Source organism: Suricata suricatta, chromosome 1 (genome assembly GCF_006229205.1).
Source record: "Suricata suricatta isolate VVHF042 chromosome 1, meerkat_22Aug2017_6uvM2_HiC, whole genome shotgun sequence".
Taxonomy (NCBI): Eukaryota; Metazoa; Chordata; class Mammalia; order Carnivora; family Herpestidae; genus Suricata; species Suricata suricatta.
Window position 1 is genome coordinate 33974674 of NC_043700.1, and position 22847 is coordinate 33997520.

Sequence of the window (22847 nt, forward strand, 5' to 3'; positions counted from 1 at the left end):
AGAGAATGGAGGCAAGACAAAGTTTCTGATCAAGCCTCAGTTTATTGAGAAAACACAAGCATCTTATAAAGAGCAGAAAGCACAGGTCAGTTGCTAAGAAACAGGGTCACGTGAAGGGGCTAGGGTAAAGAAAAAACAAAAGCTGCAGTTTTAGCACAGCGTCTGAGGAGCCGATAAGAAAGTCCAGCCAAGCTGTCTCTGGCCTTGAGCTGGGAGTGATAACACTGTCCAGCCCTGCAGGTGGCTGATCTTAGGTCAGGGCACACATCTCTTCCCCGGGCAGCTCTTCTGGCAGCTCTCCCCACCTTCCTTCCATCCTTCCTTCTTTTCCTTTTCTATCTATCTATCTATCTATCTATCTATCTATCTATCTATCTATCTATCTATCATCTATCATCTATCTTTTTTCTTTCCTTCTTTTTTCTTTTCTTCCTTTCAACCTTCCTCACTTCCCTTTTCTTTCTTTTTCTTCCTTCCTTCCTTCCTTCCTTCCTTCCTTCCTTCCTTCCTTCCTTCCTTTCTTTTCTTTTCTTTTCTTTTCTTTTCTTTTCTTTTCTTTTCTTTTCTTTTCTCTCTTTCTTTCATTCTTTCTCTATTCCCTCCTCCCTTCCTCCCTCCTTTCCTCTTTCTTTCTTTCTTTTTCCTTGCTTGCTTATATAACTAACATACAGTGTTACTGTAGTTTCAGGTCCACAATAATAGTGATTCAATAATTCTATGCACTTCTTGGTGCTCATCAGAGTAAGTTTACTCTAATTCTCTTTATCTGTTCTCTCCATTCCCTTGCATAGTCCCCTTTAGCAACCACCATCCCCCCCTACCTTGGTCTTTTTGTTATCATTGTTGTTCATTTATTTTGTTTCTTAAATTCTACATTTGAGTGAAACTGTATGGTATTTGTCTTTCTCTGACTGACTTATTTCCCTTACCATTATATCCTGTATGTCCATCCATGTTATCACAAATGGTAAGATTTTATTCTTTTATGGCTGAGTAATATTCCATTACATCTACATACTGCATCTTCTTTGTCTATTCATCAATAAACGTAGGGGTGCATGTATCTTTTGGAATTCATATTTTTGTTTTCTTTGGGTAAATACCCTGTAGTGGAATTACAGATTTGTATGATAATTCTATTTTTAATTGCTTGAGCATCCATACTATTTTCTACAATGACTACAACAATTTGCATTCCCACAAACCGTGCATGAGGGTTCCTTTTTTCCTCCATGTTTTCACCAACGTGTTATGTCTTGTGTTTTTTATTTCAGCCAGTCTGAGAGGTGTAAGGGGATGCCTCTTTGTAGTTTTGATCTGCAATTCCCTGATGATGAGTGATCACTATCTTTTCATGTGTCTGTTGGCTTCTGCATGTCTTCTTTGGAAAAATGTCTCCTCAGATCTACCAATATTTAACTGTATTTTTTTTTTGGTGTTGAGTTATAGAAGTTCTTTATATATTTTGGATACTAACCCTTATTGGATATAGCATTTGTAAACGTCTTTCCATTCAGTAGGCTACCTTTTGTTTCATTGATGGTTTCTTTAGCATGCAGAAGCTTTTTATTTTGGTGCAGTCTCAGTGGCTTAGTTTTGCTTTTGATTCCCTTACCAGAGGAGACATAACTGGGAAAAAAGTTTCTATGCCTATGTCAAAGAAATTACTGCATCTATTTTATTCTAGGAGTTTTATGGTTTCAAGTCTCACATGTAGTTTCCTAATCCAATTTGAGATCATTTTTGTGTATGGTGTAAGAAAGTGGTCCAGTTTCATTCTTCTGCATGTAATTCCAGTTTTCCTAACACCATATGTCAAAGAGACTGACTTTTCCACATTTTATATTCTTGTCTCCTTTGTTATAGATTAATTGCCCATTTAAGTGTGGGTTTAGCTCTGAACTCTGTATTCTGGTTCATTGATCTACGTGCCTTTTTTGGTACCATGGTACCAGTACCATACTGCTTTGGTTACGATAGCTTTGTAGAATATTTTGAAATCTGGGATTTTGATGCCTCCTTAGGAAACTTCAGATTGTCAGTTTTGCCTGACCTAGAAACTTATATGAATGGAATTATACAGCACATATCCTTTGTGTCTGGCTTTTTCCTTTCAATACTGTGTTTTTGAGATTCACTCAACATTGTTTTGTGTCACAGTCATTCCTTCCTTTTTATTTTGTGTTATACTTGGTTGTTTAAATATAACATAATCTGTTTTTTCATTCACCTGCTGAGATATATTTGAGTTAATAGTAGGGAGCCATTATTCCAGATTCCTAAAACGTAGAATTGCTGGGTCATATGATAAATAAAACTTTTATTTCCCCCACATTCTCACCAAACTGTGATGTTTCAGCCTTTGCCTTTTAAATTTTTAGCCATTACAATGGTTTTGATTTGTAGTTTCTTGATGACTGTAATGATGTTGAGCTTGTTTTCATGTCCTTATTAGCCATTAATTTGTTTTTTTGTTATTGTTTTGTACAAGTGTTTTTTCCTATAGGCTGGATACTAGTCCTTTGTCAGACATGTTCATATCACAAATATTGTTTCCAGTCTGTGTATTACCTTTCTGGTTGCTTAGCAATATCTTTGAATGGCAGACACTTTTTATTTTTTATGAAGACCAGTTTATCATTTTTTTCTTTTATGGTAATGCTTTTTGTGTCCTAAAAATCTTTGCCCACTTAAGGTAATGAATATTTTCTCTTATGTTTCCTATGATAAGTGTTAGTTATCACTCACAATTAGTCTGTGATCCATTTTGAGCGTGGTTTTGTGTTTCAGGTGATTTTGGTTGAAATTCACTACACTCCATTTGAATATCATTTTTGGGGGGTAATATTTGTTAAAATGACTATCTTTTCACCATTGTATTAACAGCACTCTTATGAAAATAAATTACTATACTTATGCCAGTTTTACACTGTTCTAATGTATTTTCACAGTAAATTTTGAAATCAGATAGTGTAAATCATCCAACTTTGTTCTTATTTTCCAAGATAGTTTTACTATTCTAAGATCTTTGTATTTTGATATAAATTGGAAAACTAGCATGTGAAGGTAGGAACTTTGATTGGAATTGTGTGGCATGATGTATGGACATACGTTTTGGGAGAACTATGTTTTTTTACTAAAATTGAGTCTGCCAATTTCTGCACAGAATGTATATCTCCACTTATTTGTCTCTTCTTTAATTTATCTAGTTTTTCTATAGTTGTTTCTGTAGCATTGTTTTAAAATTTTATTTAACAATTACCCATTGCTAGTATAAAAAATACAACTGACTTCTGAATTTACCTTAGATCTAGTATTGATTAGAAATGTTGAGGATGGTCTTTGTTTTTATTTGGGGGGGGGGAAGTTTTCTGACTTTCACCATTAAATATAATGTTAGATAAAAGCTTTTTTTTTTTTTTTTTTTTGGTAAACAGATGCCATTACAATGTTGAGGAAGTTTCTTTCTACATTCTAGTTAGCTGAGGGTTTCAAATCAAGAATTAGTGTTGAATTTTGTCCAGTGTCTTATTTTTGTGTCTATTGAGTTGATCGTGTGAGGTTTTTTTCTTTTTACAGTTAACATGGTACATTTCACTGGTTGGTTTTTGAATGCTAACCCAGCCATGCATTCTGGCATTAGCTTCATTTGGGTTATTCTGTATATGTTTTGCTAGATTTAATTTGCTAATATTTTGTTTGGGATTACACCACTTATCTTCACAAGGGGATTGTGGTCTGCAGACTTTTCTAGTAATATTGTCTGGTTTAAGCATCAAGGCAATTCTGAACTCATAAAATGAGTTGGAAAGTACTCCCTTTACTCAATACTTTCTGAAGGAATTTGTTTAGGATTAGTATTATTCCTATTTATTTATATGTTTATTATTTTTATCATGGAAGAGCACTTCACATGAGATCTACTCTCTTAAATTTGTTCTCCTAGAAGTTTTACAGCTTTGCATTTAGCATTTAAATTTATGATCCACTCTGAGTTACGTTTTTGTAAAAGGTGTAGAGTCAGTGTATAGTCATTATTTTCCCTATGAATGTTCAGTTGTTCTAGCACCATATATTGGAAAGACTATCCATTCTCCATTGAACTGCATTTACTCCATTGTTAAAAATTTATTATTGGTGTTAGTTTGTTTCTGGGTTTTTTTTTTTACTTTGTTCTATTGATCCCTTTGTTTATTCTTTTGTGAATACTACACTGTCATTGTAATTTATAGTAAGTTTTGAAGTTGGGTGTTGTCAGTCCTTCAGTTTTCTTCCTTCTCTTCCTCATTTTTTTCTCCTCCTCCTGCTTCTCTTCCTTCTCCTCATTCTCCTCTTCCTCCTCCTCTTCCTCCTTCTCCTCTTCAGTAATATGTGACTATTCTGCATTTTTTTGTATCTCCATATAAACTTTAGAGTCAATTTGTCAATATCTACAAAATAACTTACTGGAAATTTTGTTGGAATTATATCAATTTCTAGGTAAAGTTGGGAAGAACTGACATCTTGACAATATTGAGAAAATAACAGTGGTTTTCATCAGTTTTATAGTTTTTCCTTATGCAGATTCTGTGGATTTTGTTAGAACTATTCACAATTACTTCACTGTTTTGGTGCTAATATAAATGACATTGTGTTTTTAAATTCAAATTTCCATTTTTCATTGTTCATATACAAGAAAACAGTTGACCTTTTATATTTGTATTCACAAGTCTTTCTATAATAATCTCCTTATTAGTCACAGGAGATTTTTGTTTTTGTTGCTTTTTGTTAATTTATTTGGGATTTTCTTTACATAGTTAATCGCATAATTTATGGAAAAATAGGTTTTTCTTCCTTCTCAACTTATATATTTTGTATTTCATTTGTCTTATTACATTAGCTAGGACTTCCAGTGAGATGTTGAAGGGAGTGGTGACAGATAGCATCCCTGCCCTCTTCCTCATCTCAGGGAGGAAGCTTATGGTTTCTTAACCATATAAGATGTTAGCTGTAAGTTTCCTCTAAATATTCATTATCATATTTAGGAAGTTCTCCTCCATTCTTAGTTTGCTCATATTTTGTATAATTCATTAGGTGAATTTGGGTTTTGTCAGATGCTTTTTCTACGTCAGTCATTTTGGTCATATAATGTTTTTTCTTCAGTCTGCTGATACAGTAGATTATATTAATTGATGTTGAAATGATGAACCAGCTTTGCATACTTGCAATGAATTCCAGTTAGTTGGCATGTATAATTTTTTTCATACATTGTTGGATTCTACTGCCTAACTTTTGTTGAGGATTTTTGGATTTATGTTTATTAGAGATATTGGTCTATAATTTTCTTGTAATGTCTCTGAGTTTGGTATTAGAGTAACACTGGCCTGATAGAATAAATTAGGAAATGTCACACATCAATTTTGTAGGAGTGTTGTGTCTGTAATTCTGTGGGGTGGAGGCAGTATGAGTTTCTCCTAGATTTTGTCCTAGTTGCTTCTTCTCTTGGCGAATTTTAATTTATATCCTTACCAAAGAATAAACCATAATTGTGAGTTAACAGCTTTCAGTGAGTTCTGTGAGTCCTTCTGGTTAATTATCAAATCTGAGAGTGGTTTTGGAAATCCACTGAACGTTTGGTGTAAGAATTAAGGGCAGTTTTGGGGACTGTTCTAACTTTACAGTAGGCCTAAACACTACACACCTTCCCCCACCAAGATTCCTGAAGTATGATTAACAAATAAAAATTGTACGTTTTTAAGATGTTAACATGATGTTTTTGATATATGTATACCTCCTGAAATGATTACTGCAATCAAACTAATTAATGTATCCATTACCATTTTTTTGTATGTGTTGAGAACACTTGATCTATCCTCTTAGCAAATTTCAAGCATATAATGCAGTATTATAGTCATCATGCTATACAGGAGATTCTGAAAACTAATTCATTCTTATGTGAAAATTTGTACTTTTTGAACAATAACTCCCCCTTTTCTCCACTTTCCAGACATGATTAACCACCATTCTACTCTCTATTACTATTCTCTAATTTCTGAAAAAAGTTGTTTCATACATTTTCCCTAGTTTTCTAGTTGAGTGTGAGTTGCTGGGGTACCAGTACTCTGTTTTGACCTGAAGTGAAAGTCTTATTTTAGTATTTTAATATTTTAGAGATGTAAAGCTATAAATGTTGATAACATTCCTATTCTTCCCCAAAGCTCAAAAAATAAGCCCTGAAAATATAGTTTGTGTGAAAATGTATATTATTATCATAATGTGTTTTTACTTGTGTATTCTACTAATTCTACTATTCTATTAATAGCAATGTGGACCACAGAGCTGTTGTAATTTTCGAACTTGTAGACTGAAACCAACAGCACAGTGTGATAAAGGATTATGCTGCACGAACTGTCAAGTAAGATTTATTAATATCTTCCAAATATATAAAGAAACATGTCTTAGGTATCTTAAAACATTTAGAACTATAGAGGTAAGTAAAAATAAATGAACTTTTTGAAACTAAGATTATACTTTATGTTAACTAATTGGAATTTGAATAAAAGCTTAAAAATAAATGAATTTTCAAATAAAGAAAAAGATACTAAGTTCAGAATCATATTTCTGATTTTGTGAACCTTAGTTGGATATTCAAGTTTCCTTCTTATGGCCATTATTCTGCCTAACTTTATGCTGTTGCTCTTAAAATTTGATTGAGAGTTTTCATAAGATTATTCAATACAGAAGATCTCCATTAAGAGGAACTTTTAAATCTATCCAATATTTATATTTTTATAAATAAAATATTATTACTAGTTTTGATAGGTATCTCTAGGTATGTAATTGAAAGACACAGAAGTTTCCCATAAATAGATAAATAATGAAAATAACTAGAAGTAGAATTTTCCAAATGCTACATTAGCACAAAGTTTAAACTACAAAGGTATTATTTATTCAAAGATCACTTGATATAAAGATCACATACTAGACTATATGTTGAAGATCTTGACTCTTGTCCCGTTTTCCTTATTAGCTCCTCCATTATATTTATAACAAATTTGTTATATGAGAATCCGTCTATTACCTACCATGAGTTCTGCATTCTTGAGTATCCTTGACTGATGCGGTTTTATTTTCTTTTTTTCTAGAATCTTATCATGTGGTTATACTCTTACCTCTGTGATCTTTTTGGTGTCAGGTTGAAGTCATGAATTAAGATATATGATATAGATGCCCATTTAAGATTGTTTCAGAATTCTATATTTGAAAGTGTTAATTAACTGTAGGATAATTCATAAGAAAGAGTAATTATTAATTAATATAATTAATTTTAGGGTGTCTGGATGGCTTAGTTGGTTAAGCATACAACTCTTGATTTGAGCTAAGGTCGTTATCTCAAGTTTGTGGTTTCAAACCCTGTGTACGGCTTTGCGTTGGTGGTGTGGAGCTTGCTTGGGATTCTTTCTCTCCCTCTCTGTCTGTCCCTCCTTTGCTCATGCTCTGTCTCTAAAAGTAAATAAGCATGAACAAATTTAAAAATAAATATAATTAATTTTGAAATAGAAAAGTCTTGAAATAAATATTGATAAACAATTTAAATGTGATGTTTTATGTTTTGTATTTTAATTTCTATTAGATTGAAAGACAAGGTGTTGAATGTAGGAAAGCAGCACATAGTGAATGTGATATTCCTGAGTTTTGTAATGGAAGTTCACCAGAATGTCAACCTGATATAACTATACATAATGGACATGTATGTAAACAAAAATTTTTGTGTTATAGTGGAGACTGCCACGATACAGATGCACTGTGTGAGGTCACATTTGGAAAAGGTAACATTGTTTTGTGAAATCTACATAGCTGGTCCTTAATATTTTTATTAACACCAAGATAATTGGCAAATATATATAACTATATACACATTATATTTATATACAATTATATGTATATACATTGTATAATTATATATTACACACATATGTATAATTTAAATTCCATCTATATATTTAAATTATTCAGTTTAACATTTATATTTTTATTTTTTAAAATTTATTAAAACACAACTGACAAAGATACATATTTAAAGTATATGAATTAATGTTTTGCTGAAGTAATTTTGTGAAATAATTTTGTAAAATAATTGCCACAATCAAGGTACTTAACATATTAGTTATGTTTATATGCTGAGAAGTGAAATTGCTTCATCATAATGTGGTTTATTTTTAATTTTTGAGGAGTCTATGTATAGTTTTCCATAACAGCTGTACCCACCTCATTCCCAACAAGTGTACAAAGATTCCCCTTTTTCCACATACTTGCTAGCACTCATTATTTTTTTGTCTTTTTTACAATACCTCTCCTACAAGGTGTGAGTTGTGGTTCTGATGATTAGTGATGTTGAGCACCTTTTCATATCTGATGGATGTTTGTAGGTCTTCTTTTGAAAAATGTCTATTTAGGTCTTTTGCTATCTCTATTTGTTTTTGCTATTAAGTTGTATGAGTTATCACATTATTTTGTAGATTAACCCTTTATCACTACATGGTTTGCAATTATTTCTCCTGCAGGTCTCATTTTCACTCTGTTGTTTGTTTTTTTTATTAAGAGGTTTTATAGTTAGATGCAGTTCCACTTGTCTATTTTTGTTTTTGTTGCCTGTGCTCCTGTGTAATATCTAAAATTCTATTTCCCAAACCAGTATTCAAGAGCTTTTCCCATTTTCTTCTAGTAGTTTTTACAGGTTCAGGTCTTAGGTATAAGTCCATCCTGACCCTCATTCCCACTCTCCAGCTTTATTGAGAAATAATTGACATATAACATCGTGTCATTTTAAGGTGTATAACATGTTGATTTGATATGCTTATAATTGCAAAATTATTACCACCATATTGTTAGCTAACACCTCCATGTCACATCATTACCATTGCCTTTTTGCAGTGAGAACATTTAGAATCTTCCTTCCTAGTAACTTTCAATATATAATACAGTATTGTTAAGTATAAACATCATGTTATTCATTAGATCTCCAGAACTTATTCATCTTGTAACTAGAAATTTGTCCCCTTTGACAAACATGTCTCTCTTTCCCCCACCTCCCAGCTTGTGGTAATCACCACCAAACTCTCCGTTTCTATGAGTTAAAGTAATTTCACATATAAGTAATACAGCATTTGTCTTCCCTTGTCTAACTTATTCACTTAGCATAATGCCAACAAGTTTATCCATGTTGGTGCTTCTTCCTCATGACTGAATAACATTTCATTTTATATAAATACTACATTTTCTTTCCCTATCCATCATTGATAGACACTTAGATTGTTTCCATATCTTGCCTATTGTGAATAATGCTGACATAAATATGAGCGTGCCAGATATCTATTCAGGATCCTGTTTTCATTTCCTTTGTACATGAACTGGATTAAAAATGGATTGCTGGATCATATTGTAGTTCTAGTTTTAACTTTTTGAGGAACCTATGTAATGCTTATTCATAGTGGTTGTAGCAATAAACATTTTCACCAACAGTGCATAAGTGTTTCATTTTCCCCACATCTTCACCAACATTTGTTATTTCTTGAGTTTTTGATGAGAGTATTTCTAAAAGTTGTAAGGAGTTATCTCATTTTGGTTTGGGTTTGCATTTCTCTGATATTAGTGGTATATTGAGTATATTTTCATGTACCTGTTGGCTGTTTTTTTTGTCTTTGAAAAATTTTGTATTTGTTTTTAAATTTTTAAATCAGATTGCTTGGGTTTTTGCTATTGAGGTTTACAAATTCTTTATATATTTTGGAAATTGCCCTTACCCAGATACATGATTTCCAGATATTCTCTCCCGTCCCATAAAATTTGCTCATTTTTTGATTGTTTCTTTTGCTATGTAGAAGTCTTTTAGTTTGAGGAAGTCCCACTTATTATTTTTTTACTTTTGTTACTTGTGCTTTGGTGTCATATCTAAAAAGTCATTGCCAAAAACAATATCAGTGTTAATGCTTTTTCCCTATGTAATTTTCTAGGATTCTTATGGTGCCAGTTCTTACATTTAAATCTTTATTTCAAAATAATTTTTTGAGTTGTGTCAGCTAGGGGTTATTTTAATTCTTTTGCATATGAGTATCATGTTTCCTCAGTGTCATTTATGGAATGGATTCTCCTTTCCCCATTGAGGATTCTTGGCCTGCTCATCAAATATTAGTTGAGCATATACATGGAGATTTGGTTCTGGACTCTCTGTTTTGTTCCATTAGTCTATGTCTATACTTATATTGGTACCATACTATTAAAATTATTACAGCTTTGGAGTATAACTGAAATCAGGAATTGTGTCCCTCTAGTTTTACTCTGTCTCAGGATTGCTTTGGCTTATCAAAATCTCTGTGGGTCCAACAAAATTTAGGATTTTTTTCTATTTCTATGGAAAATGCCATTGGAATTTGATATAAATTGCATTGAAACTATAAATGGTATTGGGTAGTATTGACATTATAACACTATTAATTTGTCTGATTCATGAATATAGGATAGCTTTCTTTTGTATCTTACTAGATTTTTTCATGAAAGTCTTGTAGTTTTCAGGGTAGAACCTCAAATTTACTTGGTAAAATTTATTCTGAAGTGTTTTATTGATTTTGATGCTGGTGGGAATGGTAGTATTATCTTTATTACTTTTTAGCTCTTTTGTTGTTAGTGGATAGAAATTCAACTGATTTCTGTATGTTGATTTTATAACCTGCAAAATTATCAAATTTATTAGTTCTAACAACTTTTTGGTGGGGTGTTTAGGACTTTCTCTATATAAGATTATATTTTCTGTAAAGACGGTTTTACTTCTTCCTTTTCAGTTGGGATGCCTTTTATTTATTTTTCTTCCCTGACAGCTCTGACTATGACTTCTAGTACTATGTTGAGTAGGAGTGGTATGAATGAGAATGTGTTTTTTGCCTGATCTTAGGGAAAAAGCTTTCAACCTTTCCAATTGTATACGATGTTGGATATGGTTTATAATATGTGGCCTCTATTGTGTTAAGGTATGTTCCTTCTATACTCAACTTGTTGATTATTTTTATCATAAAATGGTGTTGTATTTTGTCAAATGCTTTTTCTATATTTCTTAAGAGGATTTTATGATCTTTTATCTTTCATTCTGTTAATGTGATGTATTATATTTATTGATACGCATATGTTGAATTATCCTTGCATTCTAGAGGTAAATACCATTTGACTATGGTGTCTGATTCTTTTTTTAAAGTATAATTTATGTCAAACTGTCTTACATACAACACCCAGTGCTCATTCCAACAAGTGCTCTCCTCAATGCCCATCACCCATTTTCCCCCTCTCCCCCATTCACCATCAACCCTCAGTTTGTTCTGTGTATTTAAGAGTTTCTTATGGTTTCCCTCCCTCCCTCTCTGTTTGTAATTTTATTTCCCTTTCCTTCCCCCATGGTCTTCGGTTAAGTTTATCAAGATCCACATATGAGTGAAAACATATGATATCTGTCTTTCTCTGACTTATTCACTTAGCATAATACTCTCCAGTTCCATCCATGTTGCAGTAAGTGGCATGATTTTATTCTTTCTCATTGCCAAGTAATATTCCTTTGTATACATAAACCACATCTTCTTTATCCATTTATCAGTTGAAGGACATTTGGGCTCTTTCCATAATTTGGCTATTGTTGAAAGCGCAGCTGTAAACATTGGGATACATGTGCCCCTATGCATCAGCACTCCTGTATCCCTTGGGCAAATTCCTAGCAGTGCTATTGCTGGTTCATAGGGTAGTTATATTTATAATTTTTTGAGGAACCTCCTCACTATTTTACAGAGTGTCTTCACCAGTTTACATTCTGACCAACAGTGTAGGAGGGTGCCCATTTCTCCACATCCTCACCATCATCTATAGTCTCTTGATTTGTTCATCTTAGCCTCTCTGACTGGCGTGAGGTGGTATCTCAGTGTTGTTTTGATTTGTATTTCCCTGATGATGAGTGATATTGATCATTGTTTCATGTGTCTGTTGGCCATGTGGATGTCTTCTTTGGAAACGTGTCTATTCATGTCTTCTGCCCATTTCTTCACTGAATTATTTGTTTTTAAAGTGTGGAATTTGGTGAGTTCTTTATAGATTTTGGATACTAGCCCTTTACGAAAAATGTCATTTGCAAATATATTTTCCCATTCCATCAGTTGCCATTTAGTTTTGTTGATTGTTTCCTTTCCAGTGCAGAAGGTTTTATCTTGATGGGGTACCAATAGTTCATTTTTGCTTTTATTTCCCTTGCCTTTGGAGATGTGTTGAGTAAGAAATTACTGTGGCTTAAGTCAAAGAGGTTGTTGCCTGCTTTCTCCTCGAGGGTTTTGATGGTTTCCTGTCTCACATTTAGGTCTTTCAACCATTTTGAGTTTATTTTTGTGTATGGTGTAAGAAAATGGTCTAGTTTCATTCTTCTACATGTTGCTGTCCAGTTCTCCCAGCACTAGTAGCTAAAGAGACTGTCTTTTCACTGAATACCTTTCCTCCTTTGTCAAATATTAGTTGGCCATACATTTTTGGGTCCAATTATCAGTTCGCTGTTCTATCCCATTATTCTATCTGTCTGTTTTTGTGACAATACCATACTGTCCTGATGATTATAGCTTGGGATTGTAATGCCTCCAACTTTGGTTTTTTTCTTCAATATTACTTTGGCTATTAGAGTCTTTTGTGGTTCTGTACAAATTTTAGGATTGTTTGTTCTGGCTATGAGACGAATGCTAGTATAATTTTGATTGTGATTGAATTGAATGTGTAGATTGTTTTGGGTAGTATTGACATTTTAACAGTATTTATTCTTCCAGTCTATGAACATGGAATATTTTTCCATTTTTGTCTGTCTTCTTCAATATCCTTCATAAGCTTTCTATAGTTTTCAGCATCCAGATTTTTTATGTCTTGGTTTAGGTTTATTCCTAGGTATTTTATGGTTCTTGGTGCATTTGTAAATGGGGTCACTTTCTTGATTTCTCTTTCTGTTGCTTCATTATATTGTATAAAATTGTTTCATTATATTGTATAAAAATTCAACAGATTTCTGTACATTGATTTTGTACCCTACGACCTTGCTGAATTCATGGATCAGTTCTAGCAGTCTTATGGTGGAGTCTTTGGGTTTTCCACATAGAGTATCATGTCACCTGCAAAATGTGAAGGTTTGACTTCTTCTTTGCCAATGTTGATGCCTTTTATTTCATTTTGTTGTCTTATTGTTGATGCTAGGAGTTCCAACACTATGTTAAACAGTGGTGAGTGGACATCCTTGTCATGTCCCTGATCTCAGGGGGAAAGCTCTCAGTTTTTCCCCCATTGAGGATGATTTTAGCTGTCGGCTTTTCATATGTGACTTTTATGATGTTTAAGTATGTTACTTCTATCCCAGCTTTCCTGAGGGTTTTTATTAAGAGATAGTGCTATATTTTGTCAAATGCTTTTTCTGTATCCATTGACAGGATCATATGGTTCTCCTTTCTTCTATTAATGCGTTGTATCACATTGATTGATTTGCAAATATTGATCCAACCCTGCAGCCCAGGAATGAATCCCACTTGATAATGTTGAATAATTCTTTTTATGCTATTGAATTCGGTTTTCTAGTATCTTGTTTAGAATTTTTGCATCCATCTTCATCAGGGATATTGGCCCATAATTCTCCTTTTTAGTGGGGTCTCTATCTGGTTTGGGAATCAAGGTAATGCTGGCTTCATAGTATGAGTCCAGAAGTTTTCCATCCCTTTCTAATTTTTGGAACAACTTGAGAGAGATAGGGGTTAAGTCAGTCTTAAATGTCTGGTAGAACTCCCCAGGGAAGGCATCTGGTCCAGAAGTCTTATTTGTTGGGAGATTTTTGACAACTAATTCAATTTCTTTATAATCCTGGGTCTGTTCAAATTTTCTATTTCTTCCCATTTGAGTTTTGGTAGTGTGTGGGTGATTAGTAATTTGGTAGTGTGTGGATGATTATTTGTCCACTTCTTCCAGTTGTCCAGTTTATTGGCATATAATTTGTCATAGTACTCTATGATAATTGCTTGTATTTCTGAGGGATTGGTTGTAATAAATTCATTTTCATTAATGATTTTATCTATTTGGATCCTCTCTCTTTTCTTTTTGAGAAGCCTGGCTAGAGGTTTATCAATTTTGTTTATTTTTTCAAAAATCCAACTTTTAATTTCACTGATTTGTTCTACTGTGTTTTTTAAAAATTCTATATTATTTATTTCTCCTATGATTTTTTTTATTTCTCTTCTTCTGCTGAGGTAGTGTTTTCTTTGCTGTTCTGCTCTTAGTTCACTGAAGTGTGTTATTATATTTTGTATTTGGGATTTTACTTATTTCTTGAGATAGGCCTGGATTATAATGTATTTTCCTCCTAAGACTGCCTTTGCTGCATCCCAAAGGGTCTGGGTTATTATGTTTTCATATTCATTTTTTCCATATTTTTAAAAATTTCTTCTTTAATTGTCTGGTTGACCCATTCATTCTTTCATAGGATGTTCATTAACCTCCATGCATTTGGAGGTATTCCAAACTTTTTCCTGTGGTTGATTTCAAGTTTCATAGCTTTGTGATCTGAAAGTGTGCATGATATGATCTCAATTCTTTTATATTGATTGAGGGCTGTTTTGTGGTGCAGTGTGTGATCTGTCTTGGAGAATGCTCCATGTGCACTAGAAGAATGTATATTTTGCTGCTTTAGGATGAAAAGTTCTAAATATATCTGTCAAGTCCATGTGGTACAGTGTATCACTCAAAGCCATTGTTTCTTTATTGATTTTCTGTCTAGATGACCAGTCCATTGCTGTAAGTGGGGTGTTAAAAATCTCCTTTTGACATCCATTATCATGATAAAGAGTTCTCCATCCTCTCACTTTCAATCTGCAGATGACACTACGTCTAAAATAAGTCTTTTGTAGGCAGTATAGAGATGGGTCTTGTTATCCAATCCGTTCAAATACCCTGTGTCTTTTGATTGGATCAGGTAGTCCAATTACATTCAGTGATAATTGATAGATATGAATTTAGGGCCTTTACCTATAAAGTTGGTGTTTCTGGGTATGTTTTCTGTTCCTTTCTAGACTTTGTTGTTTTGGGGCCTTTTCCCCCCACTCAACAGTCTTCTTTAACATTTCTCCTAGGGCTAGTTTAGGTTCATGAACTTCTTTAGTTTTTGTCTGGGAAGCTCTTTATCTCTCCTTCTATTCTGAATGATGATTCAGCACGTTGAATGTATCATCACACTCCCTTCTGGCCTGTCAAGTTTCTGTGGAGAGATCTGCTAACCTGAAATATTTTCTCTTGTAGGTTAGGGATTTCTTCTGCCATGTTGCTTTCAGGATTTTTTCCTTATCTTTGTATTTTGCAAATTAAACTACAGTCCGTCTTGATGTTGGCCTGCTTTTTTTTCATTTTGATGGGAATTCTCTGTGCCTCCTGAAATTGGATACTTGTATCCTCCAGATTAGAGATGGTTTCTGCTCTAGTTTGCTTAAAGTAAACCTTCTGCACATTTTCCCCCTCTATCCTTCTTCTGGGACCCTATAATACATATGTTATTATCCTTTATAGAGTCACGGACTTCTCTAAGTCTATATTCGTGATCCATTATTTTTCTTTCTCTCTTCTTTTCAGGTCCATTATTTTCATAATTTTATCTTCTCTATCACTGATTCATTCCTCTGATTCGTCCATCCTAGTTGTCATTGTATTCAACCTTGAATCTCAGAGTTGTTTTTTTAAAACTTCAGCCTAACTAGTTTTTAGTTTTTTATCTCTGCAGTAAGGGATTCTCTAGTGTCTTCCATGCTTTTCTCAAGCCCAAGTAGTATCCTCATAATTGTTGTTTTAATTTCAAATTCAGGCATCTTTCTTATATCTGTATTGATTAAATCCCTGGCCATTACTTCTTTCTATGCTTTTTTTCAGGGTGAATTCCTCCATCTTGTCATTTTGTCTAAGTCACTGGTGTGTGTGTGTGTGTGTGTGTGTGTGTGTGTGTGTGTGTGATTTTTAGGAAAGTCAGTTATATTTCTCCTCCTGATAGTAATGGCTTTCTTAAGAAAAGATAGATAGATAGATAGGTAGATAGATAGATAGATAGATAGATAGATAGATAGATAAAAGGGCCTTTATTGCCTTGGGCCTGGTCCTTCAGGAGGTGTTTCAGAGTATGCATTCTACTGTTGTGTTTTGGCTGCTCCTTCCCTCACATCAATCCTTTGCAGAGTTTCTCTTTGCCTGCAGTGGGGGTGTTTGGGCCTTGTTCACTGTTGATCAAGTTTTAACTAGGTGTGTATTGGTCTTCTTGTTAAAAGAAGCTAGATCCAAAAAAAGAGGCTAGACCCTATTTTCCCTAGATCTGATACTCTGCAACACTCTATAATAAGTAGACTTGGTTTTTATGAGGGGTTTGTGCTGGTGTTCTGGGAGAGGTGCCTGCTACACTGATTATCAAGTGGACTTGGCATAGTAGAGATTCACCTGCAGGGCTCAATGAGTGTGGCTTGGTGTAAACAGCTCCAGCCTCCATTGGGTGGTGTTGTGTTGCTGACTGACGTGGGTCAGTGCTGATGGATGGGGAAGAAATGGCACCACTCTGCTGTCTTAAGGAAGCTCTCACAGAAGAGCAAGCTTCTGTCAAATCCCTGCCTTCATTAGGTCTCTATTTGAGCTGTCTGGCTGCTAGGCAGCATAGTATTCCTGTGTTTTATCTCGGGTATGGCTGGGTTTCAAACTTCCAAATTTTAGGGACCCACATGATGTGGATCTGGACGGATAAACTGGGGGAGTGTTTTGCTACACTGTGGCTTGTGGCAGTTCATCCCAGAAAATGGTCGCTGGACTGTACAGTGGTTTGGAGTTGGTGGTAGAGCACAGCAAAAACCTGATACCAAAGATTGCTGCCCTCCGCTGATGTCTTTGTTAATATGCTAGCAAACATTGCAGCATGTTTTTTGTCCCTGGAGAGGCTGTGCCACCACTCCAAAATGCATTCCAAAAAGGGGAACTGTTTTTCCCTTTGTGACCCATGGGATCCTCAGACCACACATCCCATTTGCCGGTCTCTGGCCTCCTTCCCCTCCAAGTGATGAGTACCACTAAGCCCTCCAGGCATGACTCTATGTTGGCATGGACTTCTAAAACATGACTTTGTGCTTCGCTACTTATAAAAACTTGTGGTGGTCATCCCCTCTCCTTTTCCCACTTAGTGGTTTTAGGGAAGAGTTTTTCTTGTGCAATCCCCTGCACACGCTTTCAGCCTTTGTCTCCCTTTCTCTCTCTCTCTTGGTCCTCTCACATGAACAGGATTTCCTCCCCTCCACAGCACTCGCAGTTCTTTTCTCCCCCAAATTAATTCTCTATTGCTCCTACCTTCCACAAGGCCATTTTTCTACCTGTAGATGTGCAGTTTGTCCTTTCAGCCCTCAGATCAATTTTTTGAGTTTTTTGAAGGATTTTATATTTATTTATCAGTGCTCAAGGGACGAGGCAAGCTTTGGACCCCCCCCCTACTCCTCCACCGTCTTAACTCTTCTCATCAATAGAATTTTTTTAAGTGGAAGAGAAGTAAATGTGTGTCTTTAGCTTAGTAGATCTTCCTAGTTAATTTCTTGGTAAAATGTGTATGATAATCTTAATAAGAGAAATTAAGGCCTTAGAAATTCCTTACCATAAATTATTCTGTGAATGTTAGTATTCAGAGGGAGTCCATTCATTTAATTAATATTTGCCCCAAACTCCCAGACTCAAAATCTGTCACAAATTTTAAGTTCTAGTATAGATGATACTCTACTGCCTTTGGCCCCTAGAAAAGTTCTTTGTAAGTGGTAAACGTGTTGGTGTGATAGAAGGAATATAGGAACAGTGGCCACTGGAAGACAGTACTTGTGCATTTATCTGAGGTAAAATGGAGTATCTTGGAAACAAAGAAATTGTGCTATGATAGAGTCTATAAAAATGAAAATATCATTAGGAAGTTTTAGGAGTTACATAATGTACGGTGCAGTTATTCAAAGTGGTTATTCAGCTGTTCTTAGTGTGTGTGACCTCATGAATGGTAATGGATTGCTTATAAAGTGTCTGTCAAATTTTATATATTAATAGTGATCTCACTTAACTCAGTATTCCAAACTTCCCAGTTCCTAAAATGTATTTACATAGGATGAGCTGGCTACCTGGTCTCCCACTGGTCCTCTGAACACTGGCTCAGTTTGGAACTCTGTATGGATCAGTATATTTCTGTTACTAGTGATGTGTGGCATCTGGTGTGATATATTTTGTATGAGACACCCATTTCTAAAATGTTTTGGCTTACCACAGTGGCAATTCCCTTTATCAGTTGAAAAATAAATTGTTACTATACATATACAGTGGTTCAAAGAGTTTTTATTTCTCTCATATCATATTTGAGAGGTAGGCATGTTGTCAAACACATTTCAGTAGCTTTGCCCTACTGACATTTTCCAGGAACTTGTGGTCTTTCTTCTTGCTTAGCAACCCCTTGTGTCTCTGGTAGAAGGTGGCTTCCCACAAGAAAATCTTTATAGTAGTCCATGGAATCAAGAAAAGAGGAAATGAAACTGTAGTTAGCTTCTACTTGCTGATATTAACTTGATGTTTTGCATATATAATGTCTGCTGATTTTCCACTGGCCAGAATCTAGTCACATAACCACATCTGGTTGCAAAAGAGTCTGGGAAATGTTTTCTTTAGCTTGGTGTCTGTTGCCTTGCTATTAATAAGAAAATTCTGTCACTAATGGAAAAAAGAGGGCATGGATATTGGGGGAAATTGCCAGTTTCTGTGCTATCTTTCCTCTCTCTTTAGCTTAACATTAATCATTAGAAGTTATGATAGCACAGTACTCCTTGAACTAGTCATGTTTGTTAGGAGTGCCAAAGTTTATATACAGAGGCAGATATCAGTATAGATTTGGATATCATAAACTGTTTAATTGATGATAATAAGCAAGATTTTACAGTAAACTTCTAGATTCATCCTTTCCTGTAGAGATCTTGGGATTTTATTAGTAACATTTTCTAGGAACTGTCTCAGTATTCACATGGCTACTGTGAAAAATATCTTATTATTTTTTATAGTATGGTCTGATAATACCTTTATTCATATTAGTTTATACTGTAGTGACTACCTAACCAGATATGGTCCAATTGCAGTACTCTTCAACCTTGATACAGTTGGTCCATGTTAAGGTGATCATCTGACTCATGTTAAGGGAGTTGAGGAAGTTCTGAGTCTCTTTTCTGGAATTTTGGACCATTAAACAGGAGAACTTTTCCTCTAAGTACTCAAAACTATCATATGTAAATCTCTAGAGTTTTTGACAGCTATGCTTTTGATCATGTGGAGAAAGGTGGGCCTCAAAGAAATGGAAAAATGAAGCTGGAGTGTAATCATAAATGAAAACAAAAGAAAGTGAGATAAACTACTTATATTTCTTTCTTCAATGCCAGTGTAATAAGTAATATTTTATTTAATCTGCCTGTTTTGTCTCATAATTTTTATGGACTTTTTGGACTTGTTAGAATGGCTATTTTTCCATCAATTCAGTTGGGTACAGTAGTAATCTATAGTTTATTAAAGGTGGAAAAGAATTATAGATCAAGGGGCTGCAGATTCTACAAGTAAGTTTAGGCTTACTTATCTTAAATAGCTCATGACTGTTCTAGAGGCCACGAGGAAAAGATTTCTACTCTTTCCTCGCATCATTTGTGGAAAATTTAAGTTGGTTCTATCTGCAAATTCTTTGAAAAGTGTAGTATTGATATTGCCTCTTTTAATAAAAATAATTAGGCATTCACAAAACAGAAAATATGAAATTAGTGAGGTGACATTGGAAATATAATTGAGAAAAGATCACTAAGAAGTTTATTTTAAATATTAATCTTTAAAAATCTCTATTGCCTTGGGGCACCTGGGTGGCTTAGGCAGTTGAGCATATGACTCTTGGTTTCAGCTCAGGTCATGATCTCACAGTTCATGGGATTAAGGCCCACATCAGTCTCTGCATTGACAATGCGGAGCCTGCTTGAGATTCTCTCTCCTTCTCTTCGCCCCTCCTTTTTCATACTCTCTCTCTGTCAAAATAAATAAATAAACTTAAAAAGAAATCTGTATTGCCTCAAAGAGAATAGATATGGTTAATATTGGAGGTCTTGATTTTGGGTGTCAAACTCCATAAGGAAGAATGATCATGGGATATAATTACCCAAGGTGTTGATTTTTTTATTCATTCAATAAATATTTATCTAAACTTTAATTAGGTATGGCACTACCCTTCTAGCACTGGAAACCCAGTGATGGACAAGACAAAAAAAAAGATTCCTATTGTTATGGAGGTTATAGTCCAGTGAAGCGTTCAGGCAGTAGACATTAAAAAGAAGAGTGTTGGTGAAGTGTAGTAAACCAGGCTGAGTAAAGACCATGGTAAGAAATTGGATTTTATCCTTGGGGTAATATGAAGCTGTTAGAGATATTTAAGTAGGAGACTAATATATGATTTAAAAAATCACTGATTTATGTTATGGAGAGTGCACTCTTTTAGGGAGTGGAAAGAAGCAGGGAATCACTTAGAAGTCTGTTATAGAATATTAGAAGAGAATTGGTGATAGCTCAACTAGAGTTGTAGCCAGTGAGAAGGTAAGAAGTGGTCATACCTTGGCTATATTTAGGAGATAGTGTCAATAAGACTTGGACTAGGTTATAGAGGCAGGTAGTGAGGGGAAAAAAAGAAAGATTCCTCTTCTGGCCTGAATCAAGGAAGATTGCTATTCTGGCCTGAACATCTGGTTGACTAATGGTCCCCAAAACTGGAAATAAGGAAGTCTAGGGGCAAATCAGAATATGTTAAATCAAAGATGAAATTGAGATAGATGTCAGGTTATGAAAGCTAAAATTTTAGCTAACATTTCATTGGCTCCCTTTATTCTAGTTGAGAGGGTGTGGCCTTTTATTTCATCTAACTGGAAACATAAGCCAGTAGTTTCTAATTGCAGTCAAGGAATATAACCTCAATCTTCCTAATACTTAGTGCTATTTATGAGGATTGCCTAAATTATTTGCAATAATTTTCCAATACTCACATTTATTGCCCCAATACTAGCCATGCACAAGTACCTATGCCCGTGTTATTTACTATTTAATTGTACCTCATAGCATTTGGTAATAGGGTATAGTAGGGAATCTAAATACACTATTTGGACTATGGAAGGACAGATACTTTTTATTGATTTAGTCAATATACTGGATATGAGGAGGCATATTGACATGTGACTTCACATTTGCAAAGTGGTACCCTTTTGGTGTTTCCATCTTACCCTGGAAAACCCAGACTGGTCTGAGAGAAAGTCCCTAACATTAATGAAGGATGCATTCAGTAGAGAAATTAATATAAAGCTCATTGGTACCTTTGCAAAAGATGGACTAATAAAAAAAATAAGCTAGATGAAAAACATTACTTTTAAGACAATTTAATTTACAACAGATATTTCTCCACTTATGATGGGGTTACGTCATGATAAACCATGCATTTAATACACTTAACCTACTGAACATCATAACTTAGGCTATGATGAGCCTACGTTAAAGGTTCTCAGAAGGAACACTTACATTAGCCTAAATAGGTTAAAATTGCCTAACACAAAGCTTATTTCATAATAAAGTATTGACTATCTCATGTAATTTTTTGAATACTATACTGAAAGTGAAAAACAGAGTAGTTATATGGAAGAAGAATGGTTGTAAGTATATTTGTTGTTTATGCTTATGATCATGTGGAGGACTGGGAGTTGTTGGCTTGCTGCTGTTGCGCAGCATCACAAGTGAGTATCATACTACTTAGCCCAGGAAAAGGTTAAAATTCAAATTCTGAAGTACAGATTCTACTGAATGTGTATTGCTTTTGCACCATCATAAATCTGAAAAAAATCTTAAGTTTAAATGTAAGCTTGGAACTGTTTGTATTCTGTGACTAAACACAATTTTTATATTATCTCTCCAAACTGTATTGAATTATCCAATTTCTGACTTGCCCTGGATAATATCTTGGTGTTAAACAAGTCATGAATTGGTATTCTTGACCTAGTATCTCAGATTTACAAGTGAACTGATTAAACATTGTGAATACTTAGAAATAACATTGCCTGTCCTAATGGTATCATACAATCACCTTTGATGGACCAATGCTTAAAACTGGTGAAAAGAGAATTAGGAAATGGCAAAGAGAGAAGAAGGATGTTGGGGAAGATGTAGTTAATGAAAGGAGCAAGTAAACAAGAGAAACCCTCTTGATCCTAAAGGAAAATGGAGAAGGATTAGATGGGAATTCACAGTGGCTAAATAAACATCATCTTAATTCTCATAACAATCCATTGAGGTAGATACTGTTTATTTTTATAGATGAGGCAGCTGGGCTTAGCAAGTTTCATTTTAGAGAAAGTAGCTGTGTTGGGCAGAATTCTTTTTTTCTCTAAATTTTTATTTAATTTCTTGTTAGTTAGCATATTAGTTCAGGTGTGCAATATAGTGATTCAGCAGTTCTATGCAGTACCCCAGTGTTCACAAGAAGTGTACTCCTTAATCACTATCACCTATTTAACCCACCCACCTCCTACCTGCCTCTTCTCTGGCATAAAGAAAATTGTTCTCTATAGTTAAGGGTCTGTTTCTCAGTTTGCCTCTCTTTCTCCTTTTCCCCTTTGCTCATTTTTTTTGTTTCCTAAATTCTGCATAAGAGTGAAATCATACAGTATTTTTTTTCACTGACTTATTTTGCTTAGCATAATATTCTCTAGTTCCATCCACCTCATTGCAAATGG

At 34.4% G+C, this 22847-nt stretch overlaps 1 protein-coding gene across 1 annotated transcript in view; it reads left to right on the forward strand.

Moving 5' to 3' along the window:
* ADAM32 (ADAM metallopeptidase domain 32) overlaps positions 1-22847 on the forward strand; it is a 157329-nt gene that overhangs the window by 91970 nt on the left and 42512 nt on the right. Inside the window, exons 13-14 of the mRNA XM_029936316.1 lie at positions 6302-6394; positions 7613-7808. Of these exons, the coding sequence (XP_029792176.1) occupies positions 6302-6394; positions 7613-7808 (289 nt within the window). The remainder of the gene's footprint in view (positions 1-6301; positions 6395-7612; positions 7809-22847) is intronic.